We start from the raw sequence: 16,216 nt of genomic DNA, 5'->3' as shown, positions 1-16,216 counted from the left end.
TACCCCTGCGCCATCGGAGCACGTCCCACCTGGAGGTATTTTGAAGGATGTTTTTTTTTTAGCTAAGACAAATATTATACCATAAAAGAAAAAAACTGTGGCTTTAAAATTTTCTATTCAGTTCACAACTTTTTTTTTTTTTATCATAAAAGGAAATTTTATATCATGAGTGTTTATCAGATACCTAATTATTACTAAAGCATTACAGCAGCATACAATAGATATTTTACATATTTCATTATAATGAAATACATACAATATTTATTTCTTGCCTGCCAAGAGAATATTTTAATCTCCAATTACTACAACTTTCACTACCTTTCTATACACGCAGGACAGCCATATTGAAATTTAACTAAGGCTACGACTTTATCAAATGAAACTTAAAATTTAAGAAGCCTTCTATTTGATTTTTAAGTCAGAATTTAGACATTTTGGCTTTCTAGTGCAAATTGGAACAATTTCTGAAAGCTTTGATGACCCCAGAAAACAGGAGCAATCCATCAAAGTCTTGAAACCGAGCCTGGTAGAAGCACCATTCCTGAGTTGATGATTGCTGGATGGCTGGATTTTAGCTAACAGCTCAGGGAATCGTGTTGCTGTTGCCATAATACTACTTTATATCCATTAAACTCTATTATATTAGGTATTTTTCATAGATTCAACCAAATAAACTGTAAAATAAATTCTGTATTAGACCGAGGCTGATGTTAATACGTCACCGATTCATCCTTTGAATTCAGGTTCTACCCGAAGGATTTATACGTCAGAGGTGAACGGGTTTATAAATGAAAAATGATCCACTACTGGACTGAACAAGGGGTTTAAAAAAACAAAAACAAAGCCATGGTTTAGAGAAAAAAGTTTGGACAAACATATCGAGGCATGTTCAAAACATTCACACAAAACTATTTGCTTTTTTTTTTTTTTTTTTTTCTTTACAGAAGCAAAAAACGCAAAGACATGACGGCGGACATATTTATACAGGCGTCTCTCTTTCGCTGGGAGGTTCCTCCTCTCAATCTAATGCGACGGGCGGCCATTATAACAACCACAAAGACGCACAGATCCCTCCTAACTCTGCCCTGCTTTGTGGTCCACACGCAGACACATAACATCTTAATCTCGCAGCTACATCAGAGGCCAGCAGGAAATGTGTTACTCTGACTATGTGTGTGTGTGTGTGTGTGTGTGTGTGTCAGGGAGAGTATGACTGTGGACAGCTGGCTGGGCCTGTATCTGATACAGCAAGAACATTATCAGCGGGTGTCGGTGGGCAGAGCGAGAGAGAGAAAGAGAGAGAGAGCCGTACATCCCAGTTTGCAGCGTTGGAGAGCCCTGAGCGCAGCGAAATAGCGCGCGGCCAGTTATACTATACGGGCGGACGGAGAGGACAGGCTGTACGCAGGCAACAACACACACAAACACGGCAACAAGGAGGATCGAATACAGCGGAGCGAGCACAGAGGCCTCGCTGTCACAGGGCACCACACGCATTTTTCCTGCAAAAATCCATATTTACAGAGAAAAACAAACTTTTTTTTTTTCAATCAATGTTTTTTTTTTATTTTATTTTTTATTGCATGGAACATTTGGCAGTCATTGGTGGTGATAAATAACATCTCATCAGGCCCTCTTTTCACACGCTGTGGTCCAGCAGCAGAACTTGGCAATGAACTCTGACCTTCAAACCACGCCACTCCGGTCAAATATTGCTGGCTTTATATTATCTCTTCATTGTCCCATTAAAGAAAGGAATGTCTGCTCCAGAACAGAGTGGTCTTTAGGAGCATCTTCGTGTACAGATGGTTATAAAGCAATACTGTTTCAGCGACGTACTTTTTCTCTCCCCCCCCACAAAACAACACTGCCGTAACAGGACGTACTTTTTCTCGCCGAGGCCTCTCTGGGGGCTTTTAATTTTCACTCAGGCTGCCAGAACAATATGATCTGTGATCTTTGAGTTTATCTAAAAAATACAAAATAAAAATCCTCACACGGCTGCCGTGAGAAAACCGCTCCATGTTTTTGGAAGACGTCGTGTATCCTGACTGCATCGGCTGTAGTAAAATTCACCAAATATAAACTTCCCATGCAGAGATAAACACCACAGTGCTTTGCAAAAGTATTGACACTCCTTCTAACCTTTTGACATCTTGTCACGTTACAACCAAAGCACAAGCTTTCATTTACTTCACTTTGGGGTTTTTATGCAAAGCAATGCATAAATTGAAAAATTATGCAGACCAAGAAACATGCCAGGAATGTCACTGATAAAGCTGTGGAGAGGTTTGAAGAAGGATTAGCTTATCAAAGTTTAAAAACCACAGATTATTTTTTTTGCCCATCCCTATGGGGAAACAAGGTGGTGGTAGCATCATACTGTGGGGCTGTTTTTCTTCAGCAGAGGCAGGGGAGGTGGTGAAAGACGCCTAGGGAGACAAATGGAGCTAAATACAAGGGAGTCCTTTTAGCGACAACAAAAAAACCAACAATAACTTTCACCCTCCTGCAGGACGATGACGTTAAACATACAGCCAGAGCTGCTGCAATATGATGGTTCAAATGGCCTAGTCAAAGTCCAGACCTGAAGTTAATCAATAATCTGTGAGAAGGCTTGAAATTGATGTTCACAGTAACTCAGATATTTATTGCGTCTTGTTTTTTTTCATTCCCTCTCACCGTTATGTGCTATTTTGTGTTGGTCTAACATGTAAGATCCTAATGAAATACCCTGATATCTGTGCTTTTAATGGGACAAACCTTTATGGGTATAAATATTTTTGCAAAGCACTGTAGAAACAAAGGTCAGTAATTATACTGTGGATGAATAAGCCAGCGAGTAGCACCAAATTCCAGCCCATCACCCGGTAATAGGCAGGAGATTATAAGCGAACAAAGATTTAAAATTAACATTTAAAAAGCTGCATATTTCCAAGTCTGCATTTACCATCGAGATAAAAGAATAAATGTCTGAACATTTTCCACCAGTAGATGCCCTGTGAGTGTTTTTCCTAAGCACTTTACTTGTTTCTTTCAAAACCTTTTTTTTTCGTTTTCATATGCGTCTGCCAAAACCACAGGAGGTGCAAATCTTTTATCAGCAAGCGACGATGAAATGATTCGTCTCTGTGGTGCTGCCCCCTGCCTGTCGCTGTGCTGAAAACAAGCCGGGTTCACAAACTTTTTACAAACAGGTACAAATAAAAAAGAGCGGGGCTCAAAAATTAATATAAAAAACATTTCGTACAAAACCAAGCCACAAAAATAGATCTGTGTAAAAAATACCTATTTGAGAAAAAGAGACTTGAGGAACATCGGAGTTGCTGTGCAGCTTGACTGAAAGGATCAACAAATAAACCCTCTAACTGGCATAAACTCAAATATTTTATGTTTCCCATTAAAAAGTGTGCATGTGGAACATCTTAGGTATCTCCTTTCCCTGTCACAGGAATGTGTGTGTCTGTGGTTCGAATGGAAACGGATGCGACGTTGCATCGAGGGGAGGAATGTGAGCATGTGACGCGACGAGGGGCGGTTCTGTTGAAGCTTCACAGAACGGCTTCAACGCAAAAAACTGATCTGTGTGCTTGTTGGTCTAAAGTGCGCTTCGGCATTTCAATACTGGGGCTGGTACTTTGGGAAAAAGTAGAGGTCTTTGCAGAGGGAGCTGGTGAACTCGGACATCTCTTTGCAGCGATGGTGGGCGGTGCCCGGCGCGTAACCTTCCCTCTCCTTGATACGTGCGTTTACCTGTACGGAGAGAGATGAACCACACTTTCATGAGGGCGCTGTGAGGAAACGACAGCGTGAGCGTATAAAAAGAGAACAAGGAGGCATGCTTCACCTGCACCAGTATGTCTGAAAGGTGTGTGTCTCTGGCGTTAAGTCGGAGTGCTGTGTTTAGTTCCTGGATAAACCAAGACCCTCGCTTGGTGTTTCGCATTGCTGCCGTGCCTTAAGTAGAAACAGACCAAACAACAGAGACTTGATAACCAAATAAAAACCGTTAACTGAAATCAGCAGCATCTCTTTATACATTTACCAAAGCATTAGGTTTGATTAATCTAACACGCAGGGGCGGTTCTAGAGAGGGGCTAACAGGGGCCAGTGCCCCTGTAGAACTGCTCCTGGCCTCTGTACTAAAGACATATTTTATTTCTTACGATGATGTGTGCTGACAAAGATATTGTATCTGATTGGTTATTTTATTTTTACCTTTACAGTTTCACTCATAATGACTTAAAAATTAAGCTATTTAAGCTATTTGTTTAGCTCCAGCCATATTGAGATAGGATGAGGAGTCTGTAATCTGCACTTCCAGAGCCACAATTGGCTCTTTGGTTCACTTAAGATAAGATAAGATAAGATAAGATAAGATAAGATAAGATAAGATAAGATAAGATAAGATAAGATAAGATAAGATAGGCTTTATTGATCTGACATTGGAGAAATTCACTTGCCACATCGGCTCATAAGAGAAGGTGCAAAAGTAGGAAAGGTGCATCAGGTATATACTGTGAATCTTCATATATACAGTGGATCAAAGAAAAAGAGAAAATAAGAATAAAAAATACAAAAAGAAATAAGAATAAAAATACAAAAAGAAATAGGAATGGGCATATGATATCTTATTTAATATATGAAACGATGAAATATTGACCTGTTAAGCCCCCCCCGAATCTTTTGTTCTGTGGCCCCATGAAAAAACACTGGCCCCACCCTGGCCCCCCTGCTAAATTTGGTATATAATCGCCACAGCTAACACAGTTTTGAGAGACGGAGCCTTAACAAAGTATTCACATCCAGTTTTCCACAGGTTCTCACATTCACAACCACAAAAATCAAGGACAGACCATCCCCAAGTAGTTTTGGGATTTGCTGTACCTGTTATTAGCAAACCAAACTGATAAAGAACTTTTCAGGCTTCAAGGATTTTATTCTGACAAAAACACTTTTATGTGGTTGAACGGAAAATCTGAGAAAAGAAAATTGTGTCTCACTGATTGAGACTCCGACACTCAAGACGTTTACAACTTGGTATATTTTGGTTCTCAAATCGTAAAGCATAAAAGCATGTGGACCTCAAAAGGAGAAACAAATACATAAAGTGTAGCATACAAAGAGTTGGGCATATGGATTAATGACGAATGGACGCATTAACCCACGAGGAACAGATGTTTAAAGAAACTTAAAACTGTCCTTGGCTTCTTTTAGCGACACAAATCCTAAGTGAAGCAAGACGTGAGGGAAAAGGTTGTTTTAACAACCTCCCTGAATGTGTTGGACAAAAATTATGACAATTATTCGGCCATGTTTATAAAACTCCTCCAATATAACATTTTAGAAATATTTGCTTTAAAAAACAACAACACATAAAACTACATAAAACCCAGAACATCAGTGAGTAACAATTGCTTTAATTATAGACTGTAATGTGTATTGAAATGTCGGAAATGTCATTTCACCGTTATTGAATAACGTTATATTGGGATATATATTGATATTGACTTATTGTCACCCTGAAAACGCCATGGTCCAAGAACACCCGTGTGAAAACGGCCCAGTCAAAGCCCAGACCTAAATCCAATTGAGAATTTGGGGCAACAATTAAAAATTGCTTTTCAACGACACCAAATCCAATATGAAGGTTGTTCTACGAATATGAATTCAGAATTATGTGCTACGTTGCCTTGGTCAGTCACATAAAATCCCCAAAAATGACACTGAAGTTTGTGGCTATAAAGTGACTAAACGTGGAAAGGTTGAAGGCGTAAGACGGCTTTTTCAAGGCACTATAAATGTTCAGATTTCAGAATTTGTGCACAAGACATGAATCTGGAGATTAAATAAAACAAACTTGTAACATATTTCAGTATAATATATTTCCATCCAGTAAAAGTTGAATTGCTTTAATTTCTTCTTACTGCATTTCACTACACCGTGTATAAAACTACAGAAACAGAACTCTGCTGACTTACTCCCAATCCTTTGTTTCACAATTGAAAAAGTTATAATTTTTTAATTTTCACGTGCACCAAATAGGATAAACTTACTAATTCTCTGACCTTTGAGAGACGCGAAGCCACAGATCATATCTGAGCGCTGAGGCAGCTTAATCCTGGGCCGCCCCATGTCCCGTCTCTGCCTGGGGTCTGCATCCCCTTCTCCTTCCCTACCGGCATCTCGCTGCTCACAGCTCGGTGAAGAGATCCTCCCCGGCCCGTCTAGCTGCTCCACTCCACAGTCCATCTCGTCTTAAGAAGGGGGGGGAGAAAAAAAAAAAAGAGGCTCCGATTTAGCAGTTCATGATACTTTAAACATTTTCTGGGTTAGAAAGCTGAGGCACTTTAGGTGAGATGATGTTCCTATTACCAAACACTCCAGCTACGTAATGCAGAAGGAGGACTGAACAGGCGCTCCATTACGAAGACAGATTAGGGCAGGAACTTTAGGTTGGAACGGGGGATGCTGTAACATGACGTAATGTCTATCACTCACCCTAGAAACCACCTGTCTAGTGAGGTAAAAAAATCTCCATTATTCATGTTTCGGATCGTCTATCATCGTATTGAGCCTTTTTTTTCGAGTTCTGTGGCTTCCCAGCCACCCCAGCAGACAAGGAGGTCTTTTTCCATTTTAACTGCATCTCAGGGGTGAAGAGATCTGTCAAAATACAATTTCCTTCAAAGCATGCGAGTATCATTTCTGACCCGCACACCTTCCTAAAAACATCTCGCTATCTGGGTGTTGACAGCCCTTTGAAGAGCCATGGACCGGGCTCTGTGATCACCACTGAGACCTTGACGCAAAGGGAGCATTTTTCTATTGGTTTTCCATCCAGCCAACCTACTGCTAATCTCGCACTGCAGAGTTTTGTCCACTGGTGACCCCCTTTTTTAGTGGGAGAAATGGTTTGCTGGCTTCAAACCAGCAGCTGTAGTGAGGCCGGCGAGCTTCTACTCCGCAGAGCAGTAATTTCAACCTCTAAAGAAGAAATGAGATGCCCTCTCTCCAAGATAAGAGTAAGCAAATACAGGTTGACTTCCTCTTTGAGTTTGATTACTTTCAAACTAGCACCCACGCTGAAGCTGTGTGGACCGAACGAAACATTTAGTTTGAGCTTAGACTGCGGCTAAGTGGTTTCACAATCCATCATCTTTCCATTTTCGGTGCATATATTGTCTGTGGGAGTTTAAAAGGGACTGCATGACACTCAGAGTCAACAGCCAGAGTACACAGATTGGTCCAATGTAACGCTGTAATAGCTATATGTAATGATTATATTTAAAAAATCCACTCTTAACTTTCAGCAGATAGGATGAAAGCTGAATGGAGGACCAGATACTCTGTTTAATCATGTAGAGTAAGGATCTGCATTCTCTGCAACTGGTGCAAAAAACTACACCAAATAATGAATAAAATATACTAAAGACAGTTTAAAAAGACATCTTTTCTATTTCTAAAGCAGTAAAATTTTGTTGTTTTAAAGCAACTGCTCTCTCTGTTGTCAGAGTGGCATTGCCCCCTATTTCTAAAGGTTTATTAACTATTTATGGTTGAAGGGTTAGAAAAAAAATAATTCTTATATTACAGCGCTAAGCAGAACTGGACAAAATTCCTGTTTGAACATCCAAGATTTTAGAAGAACCAGATATATCGGCAAAAAAATTAGTTACCCTTATATATTACTTCAACCATTATAATGCATTGGGAACCAAGATGCTGAAACTTTTATTGTGTTCAAACTCACACAGAAGAGGGTTTTGTGGCACATTTTGACACAGAGCTTTGTAGCTGATGCGTGTCTGATAAAATGTTATCCACAGAGCTTATTTCATCAGCCAGACAACAGAAAGCGGACATCAGGACATGTGGAGGGAGAGACTGCCATTTGACTAATATGTCTTCTACCCTTAAGCGCCTTCAAATATGTCAAAATGTCTAAAACTCTCCCCACGCTCCCTGCATTATTACTCACCTCCTCTGCAGGCTTGAATGAAAAACATCTTTGGCTTGTTCTGAAGCAGCGGACAGTGTGCGTTGTCGAAGGCCTCGAACACCCAGTCCAGCTGCAGAAAGCCAAGCGGCGCACGGTAAATGTTGCAGAACACACCACCGTCTCCTATCTCAGATCACAGCTGGGTAAATTATAAGGCGAATCCACCTGAATAAGTTGTCCATCTGTGCCGTAAATCGCCCCTTCCACTCCGTGGGAGAGCAGACACACCACACAGCTGTCCACGGTGCGGTGTTCGGGCCGCCGGCAGAAGGTCTCGATGCATTTCCTCATGTCCTGCTCAAATTAGACGGACGAGATGTTGAAACAGTCAGGCACACAAAAAAGTCTTTTCAGTTCTTTTTAGAAAACGGATTAAATCTTGAGTCAGAATTTCTCAGGAGGCAAGAAAAACAAAACAAAAAACACTAGACTTTGTGTTTGCTTTGTCATGTGAACCCTTTTCCACCAGATGTATAGCAGATAAACTAGGCTAAACAAACAAATGTTGCTCTAAAGGACATTTCCTGCACCAGCTGCTTAAAAAGACGTACTAAACTTTTTTTTATGTTTCTAAGTGTATCTTCTGAAAAGATGAATTCTCATTGGCTAAATTCGGAGTCTTGTACCTGGGCAGTAAGGTCTCTGTGGACGCTGACGTGGTAGTCGAGCTCGGTGAAAACCTTCCTGAGGACCTCGTCGTCCACCTCCCCTCCCCTCCGTGGGTCCAGGTCCGGGGCAGCGCAGGAGTCAAAGCTCACGTTACTGATGACCAAGGCAAAGCCTCGGGGCGAAGAGCCCATTCTGTAAGACTGGAGCATGAAAATGCTTTAGCCTGACAGACTACATTAATATTTGTCACAGGTCAAATCATGTGGGTTACTTCAGGTTTTAGTGTGGAGTTTAAGATCTGTACGAGCACAAGCCATTGTTTTTTGTATATCTGTAATGTTAAAAAAAAAAAGAATCAAGTCAAACTTGTTTATTTAAGAATCTTATGGTTGCTTATTCTTAATTCTGAAAAAAGACTTTTATGGTAAAAGAAAAGTAAAGGTATAACATGCACGTGCACTAAAGGGCCCAACGAAACAGGTTCTAGTTTTCTAAAATCTGTTGAATTTTTCTGTATTTTTTCACCTAAAGTTGCAATAATGGAGTCATTAACTGATAACAGCCCTTTTAAAAGTGTAACTCGTCCTAAAATCCACTTGTTTTGTATATAAACTGTATAAATTGAGCCTGAGGGAGCTAGTTTTCCAAATTCTGTTGAACTTTTCTGTATTTTTTCACTTAAAGTTGCAATAATGGAGTCATTAACTGATAACAGCCCTTTTAAAAGTGTAACTCGTCCTAAAATCCACTTGTTTTGTATATAAACTGTATAAATTGAGCCTAAGGGAGCTACTTTAACATTACTCTGCATTTTTTTTTTACATTTTCATGTGAACTTGTTTAGCACTGCAATATTTGTTTTAAAACAGTCTTAGAGCTGCCCTCTTAGGGTTGAAGGGCGACTGTTGCAGTTGAAATTTCCAATTGGTTCAAACGCATCTCATTGGTATAAAAGCATCTCAGTCAGACGCAGGCTCCCGTAGTGAGTTAGACTGAAGTTGGAACCACGACCATTGGTTAATAGTGTATAGCATTTGTTACTGCTTAGACTGAACTTTAGCCCATGTTAGCAACGAGGCTGTGAACATCACTTTACCACTCAGACCCTGCAACAGTTCTGTCCTTCACTACCTCGGCAGCGCCGGCTTCGGGCATCGCTGAGATGAGCGGAAATAGCACTGGCGAGAACAGAAGTCCATGTGGTCCTTTCTGTTGCTATGCCCCATAAATGATTAAAAACCAGCCATGGTTTTCATTTTTAGGGCAAAACTCGTTATTCGCTTAAAGAACCTATTTCATCCTCCTCCAAAAGCCCCTCTGTCTCCTCGTGTTTCTGTGTCGCCGTTTTGTTTACACTAGTCAAGCTAGTTAAGTTGCTGGGGTGATTTTATTCTGAAATTCATCAGAACTGTAACTGTAGCGTCATATCTGCTTTGTCTTTGCTGTGACCTAGAACCCATTCAGCAATTAAACACTGACCCTCTCAAGTTACATAGGAGATGTTTTGAGAAGGGCAGCCCCCACGGAGCATCAGTATGCGCAAAGTGCTGTATATTGACCTGAAAAGTCTTTTCATATATCTCAAATTAAGCTGATATTTGGGTCAGAACTTACACGGTGCTGCTTTAAATTGATGTTTTTTTTGGCTCTGGGATGTGAATTGTGTATATTTACACATAGATTATCTACTTTTAAAGCCTTCCTAAAGTAATGATTAGCCAACTGTTAAAATCTTTGAACACAATTTCAATCTCTTTTAATATGTATGTTCCCATGATGAAGGTTCTAGTAGCAGATAAAGTAACGAGACCATTTGGAACCTTACTGCCTAAATATATAATAACCCCATTTGGAGGCATTCATTATTGTGCAGAAAAATCTGACTGTCCGATGTTAAGGAGTTATTGAATAAAATAAAGGCAAGGGATAAATAAGAAATAAACCAACAAGCATACAAATGTAGGAAAATGTAAGGTATACTGCTGAAAATCCAAATATACTCAATATTTCCGTGTAAAAATGTAAATCTTTTTATGAACTTATGACCTTGCAGAAACCCTCAACAGATTATCTTTTCCTAATTTAGAGACTGTAAACAAAACCAAAGAATTAGTCAAATTAGCGTTGATCTGCTGGGTTGCATCATCAAACAGATGTAATGTACCTGCTCGCAGTGAGACAGAAAGAAGTCCGGACAACATGGCAGAACAGGAGTGTTGATGGGACTGTCGGAATCGAGGCTGAACTCCAAGGACTCTGCTGCAGACAATGGAGAACAAAACCTCTGCTCGTCACTGGTTTATCTGCTCATTCAAATCCCCGCGAGTGTTTTCACAACTAACATTGTCCAACATTGTTGTGGATGAGTCACTATTAGGGTGGGGTGCCAGTCGGTACACACAGCAGGAGTAGCAAGGTAGAGGAACCAAACGTTCACGGCCTCAGTCACATGGCGAGATAATTCAAGATTTAAACAAAATCTAAGAAACTCAAACAACCAAAGAGTTGTTTCGTCAAATAGTTAAAAACTGTGTTTCAAGTACTTGATATCTTTCCTCAGCTGAGACGACAGACGAGCCCTTTTGTTTCAACTCCACACTATGCCGTCTCCCAGGAAACAAACACGGACAACAACACTGGGCTCAGAATAACCTAATTTACTTTGAATGCAGACAGGACAGGCTGCAATGAATACTCACCACGTGTCCTTGCCCTCTTCGCAGGATATTCCTCCTGAGTTGAAAATGGGAGAGAAGGCCTCTGAAATTAACAAAAAAATAAAGTGGTTACAGGTCAGCAGCCTAAGTGTTGCATCTGCAATCCTAAACGAGCTCTCGGAGACTCTCCTGTAAGCTGTCTGACAAACTCAACCGGACTCTGTACATGAGAACTAACAGGTAGATCTTATAATTCGCACATCTGCCTTCATGTCATTTTTTTTCTTGCCTTTTTCTCGTCTTTGTCCCTGTTTTCCTCTCTGACTTTGCTGAGCTTTCTGGCGGACTGAGAGGATGCTGCGTATCTATCAGAGGACCTGGCTGAGAATGATGAGGTGCTGCTCACCTCGCTCCTTTCCTCTTTGTCTAATGAGGAAGTCTGCAAAAGACCACTTTACTCAAGCGTATCATTCGTTTCTATCAGTTGTAAGCTGCTGTGGAAAAGTTAACAGATGAAAAATTAATTTGCACCTTAAAAGTCTGTGGTGAGCGTTCGTCTTTTGGGACATACCAAAACTCTGCAACCATGACATTTGTAGATTTGATGCTCTCTGCTCACCTCTCTGCCATTCTGTGTTTTCGCCGGTCGTCCTGACGTTTCTTCTGCCACTTTCTCTGGCTGAACACACTGCAAACATAATAACAATGTAAGCAGAGCGCGTAGCTGAATCCTTCAGAGGACGTACATTTAGGCACCGACTCACATCTACGTGTGTCTCTCTGGCGTCACTCTCAGCTGATTTTCTTATCAAGTCACAGAGGTGCTGCTGCTCAGTGTCCTGGAGAGCCGAGCAAAAGCTCTGAAAGGCTTTGGGTCCTCGCTTTGGTAGGAGAAGCAACAAACGCCAGCTACGTTTCTGAGATGTTTTCTCTGCCTTGAATTAAAGAGATAGGAAGCGGACATGAGTGTTCACAAATTCACGTCTTTATTAAAAGGCTGTGTAATATTTTTTTAAAGTCATTTGTTAGCTTCTGCGACAGGGAAACACTTACAAACAGGCTGATTATATTCCTTACATGCAAAATGTGACCTAATGACATTCAAAGTTTTTTTTTCTTAATAATATATCTTATCGTCTGTTGTGATGTGGTTATGGGGCTCAAATACAAAACACCTGCAAGCAGGAGGTAGCTCAGAGGTATTTTGGTGTGATAACAGTTCATAACGTGTCATATTTCATAAAGATCAACGGCCTAAACCAGTGTCCTAACAACAATCAGACTTAACAGGGTTAAAGACAATATCCTCAGAAAGTAACATATGATTTTATCGGACCTGAAATAAAAGCATTTTTTTTTATCATTCTTCAAAATTAAAGTAAACCACCAACAGAAATAAACTTTATGTAATAGTAAAGTACATGTGCATAAAATGGTTTGTTTCCAGGTGCGACATGGACGGTGTCTAGGGTGAAATAGAAAAGCGTGCATATAATAAAGGGGGGGGGGGTCTACTTGTTACGTCAGACCTACTTGTTACAATCTACAAGTAGATCTGATGTAGTGTAGCTGTAGCACTCTAGCTACACTCTATAAAAGCCTATACCGTTTATAAAGTGTTATTAATTGTTCATCTTGTGATCATGTGTAGGTTGGATGAAACAGGTGTATCATTCCTGTCTTGCTGTTGTAATCATTCCTGAGAGCTAAATAAAACATATGAACAGTTAATAACCAGTCAGCACTTGTGACAAACCTGCACAAAGGCTCATAAAAAGTATCAAACTGAGATGGTTGCTGCTTTTTTTTCCCCTGTCTTTTATTTTAACAAGCCAGCCTGCAGGTTATTGGCCGTTTAATGTGTTGCATAATAATCTGCGCTCATACACACCATGATGGTTTCTGCCATGTTCTCCGTAAGGATGCCATCAGCGTGCAGGGACTGGGTGAGCAGCTCGTCCACGACCAGCTCTTTGCACAGAACAGCAGAGTTTCTCTGAAGAGCCTTTTTGTGCCGCTCCAGCATGCCGCACTCCAACATTTCCCCGCAATGCACTGTACCAACAGGACAGCAAATTAATAAAACAGGCAGCATGCACATCTATGACGATCCAAACACACTGCTCCTGGTTTCTACTTGTACATAAAGGACACATTAGAGCTCTATCACTTAATTGCCTTGTTATTTTCTGGGCAAATCGGGGTGTTCTAAGATAATGACACACGAATTACACTTCTGAGCATGCACTTTAATCCCGTAAAAAAATAATGCAACATAAAAGGTTGGTTTGATTTTAAATGCGGTACTCCTACCGACCCCAAAAAAACAATACGGTAGGCGTATAAATATGGTAATCTAAAGTTAGACGAGAGTCTGTTGACATTTGATGCTAACCTGAACGTTCCGGGCTGTTACCGAGGCTAGCTAGCTAGCTAGCTAACTACCTTTCGAAACCAACAACTCACCGTTCTCTGTTTATGCAACAAAGTGTCAACCCCTCCGACGGAATCACTGAAAAGTTTTTACTCCTCTCGCACAGTTTTATGGAAATTATCCACACATCTTACCCTTTCACTCCAACGAGCAACTTCCGCGGGGAACACCACCGCACGAATAAAAGAGATGTGGTTTATTTTGAGATTCTGGCCAATGAGAGAGCTGGGAATTCTGAGTGACGTGTCCAGTAACCAATAGCAGGCCGGGGGGCTACCTACTGTAAAACAACAGGACCAGGGCAATTTTGAATTTGAATCGTAAACAGATGTGCAATTGATAGTTTTTTTTGAAAATAGTAACAGTTTAACAGAGACGTATTTAGAAAAAACAATGATTATTACATGCTTTTGAAAAAAAATTATTCCACAAGTGAAAAAGTGTGTATAAATCTGCTTTATTTAGAGAGTTAAGTTTTTTTTAAAACAGTAAAAAAAAAGAAAAAAAAAAAAAGAAAACATTATACATCTCTATAATACGGTACACATTGTCAAGGTAGGCAACTGAACTAATATATATATATATATATATATATATATATATATATATATATATATATATATATATATATATATATATATATATATATATATATATATATATGCTCATACTTTTAATAATTTTGTGCTTGACTATTTCTCTCCTGGTCTGGGCTATGCTGCGACTCAAAGGCCAGACACCACTTTATACCAGGTAGTGGTGCTATACACCAAGAGGTTGTTTGCTAACCTCTCAAAAGAAAGAAGAGGGAAGATAACTCAAGCTTTAACCAAATTCATTGGCCCTGAAGATATATATATATATATATATATATATATATATATATATATATATATATATATATATATATATATATATATATATATATATATATATATATATATATATATATATATATACTTTAGCTGCAAAAACTGCAACTGAATGTCCTGCCAATTCAAACATAGCAACTGGCAACACTGGCAACATACATGCACAACATTACATAAAACACGTAGGAGACACAGCAAACATGTGGAAGAAGCTGTCAAAATACACTTTCTGGCCCACATTTGAAACACAATGTTTGGTAGACAACTTACCCGGACAATCCTGAACACACCATCCCCAAAGTGAAACAGGGTGATCGCACCATCATGCTGTGGAAATACCTTTCTTAAGCAGAGACAAGAAAGGTGGGCAGAAATTATATGAGGGTAGATGACACTAAATACAGAACAATCCTAGAAAAAAAAAAAACGTCCTTCTGGATAACAAAAAGGCTTGAGAATGGGGTGGAGTAAATCATCTAGTAAATCATTATCATCTAGTAAAGCCAGAGTTAGTCTGGACTGGTTTAGATAAAAGCATAGCCATTTACTAAATGGTCCGGTTAAATTCCAGATATAAATCCGATTCATGATCTGCAGCAAGTCTTAAAAGTTAATGTTCACAGATTCTCTCCTACCAGTCTGACCGAGAATAACAGATTTTCCAACTAAGAATGGGCAAAAACACACTCCTACACTCAAAAAGGTGAACCAGGGCAGTCGTCCACTTTATGTTAACATTTCAGTTCCAGTTAATGCATAAAAAGGTTTTTTTGAGTTAAATTGATTTTTTTAGTAAAAATTACATAATCACCAACCAATTCTCCTGGATTAGAAACAGCTTTTTATGTGTTAACTGGGAATAAGAAGTTAACATGAAGTGGACGACTGCCCCGGTTCACTGTTTTGAGTGTACATATTTCTTTTGGTTTTCCTTGTCATAGTTAATTGTTTCAGATCATCAAATACATTTATAATATCAGAGAAATATTACCTGAGTAAATATGAAAAGCAGCTTTCAAATAATAATGTTATTTATTAAGGGGAAAAACATTTAAATTACATGGGCCTACTTGGAAAAAAACACATAAATTAACTTAACTGTGATTGAATTTTACTATAGCTAGCCCCTGGCTCCAATACTGCCTGGCCTTTACAACCAGGAAAATTACTTTGGCAGGACCTGTCTCACAACAAGAAGTAGCTTAAAAGATCTACACAAGTAATATATCAAGAACAGATGAGAACCCAAACCATTGACGTATGTCTGGAGAGGGTTACAAAGCCTTTTCTAAGGCTTCGGGATGCCATTGAACCACAGGTAGAGTCTGTATCTATAAATTGAGAAAAAGTACACTGGTGAATTTCCCCAATTAGTCCAAGAGCACTTCAAAGACTCGTCAGGACAAACTATTAGTCCAGAAAAGTACCTAAAGTGATAGAAAACAAAACACGGGATTTGGAGCGGGCTTTTTAAAGGGTGGATTTAAATCCAAATTAGATGTTGTACGACATTAAACAGGCCGTTTGTGTTCTAAAACTGTTCAATCTGGATTGAAAGCAATTCTTCTAAGATAAGTGGGCCAAAATTCATGCACGAGAAAATTAACATAATCTCAAACATTTAAGTGTGACAAAAATGCAA

At 39.6% G+C, this 16,216-nt stretch overlaps 1 protein-coding gene across 5 annotated transcripts; it reads right to left on the bottom strand.

Moving 5' to 3' along the window:
• Positions 1 to 1,572: 1,572 nt before the first annotated feature.
• Positions 1,573 to 13,933, bottom strand: casp2 (caspase 2, apoptosis-related cysteine peptidase). 5 transcript variants are annotated; one of them, XM_012875201.3, is made up of 13 exons: positions 13,837 to 13,933; positions 13,160 to 13,323; positions 12,033 to 12,203; positions 11,888 to 11,956; positions 11,558 to 11,707; positions 11,311 to 11,371; positions 10,776 to 10,870; positions 8,629 to 8,811; positions 8,168 to 8,296; positions 7,982 to 8,072; positions 6,057 to 6,257; positions 3,848 to 3,957; positions 1,573 to 3,753 (listed from the first exon to the last, which is right to left on the bottom strand). In XM_012875201.3, exons 2-13 carry the CDS (start codon positions 13,307 to 13,309, stop codon positions 3,619 to 3,621), a joined length of 1,545 nt encoding a protein of 514 aa, XP_012730655.2. In that variant the 5' UTR covers positions 13,310 to 13,323; positions 13,837 to 13,933; the 3' UTR covers positions 1,573 to 3,618. The 5 variants fall into 5 exon arrangements, with proteins under 5 accessions (XP_012730655.2, XP_021178575.2, XP_021178576.2 ...); XM_021322900.2 differs by having other exon boundaries at positions 13,735 to 13,896; XM_021322901.2 differs by having other exon boundaries at positions 6,069 to 6,257; positions 13,735 to 13,895.
• Positions 13,934 to 16,216: the final 2,283 nt, after the last annotated feature.

Source organism: Fundulus heteroclitus, chromosome 3 (assembly GCF_011125445.2).
Source record: "Fundulus heteroclitus isolate FHET01 chromosome 3, MU-UCD_Fhet_4.1, whole genome shotgun sequence".
NCBI classification, from domain to species: Eukaryota; Metazoa; Chordata; class Actinopteri; order Cyprinodontiformes; family Fundulidae; genus Fundulus; species Fundulus heteroclitus.
Note: the sequence above shows the minus strand (reverse complement) of the source record. Positions and strands in the feature narration are given on the sequence as shown.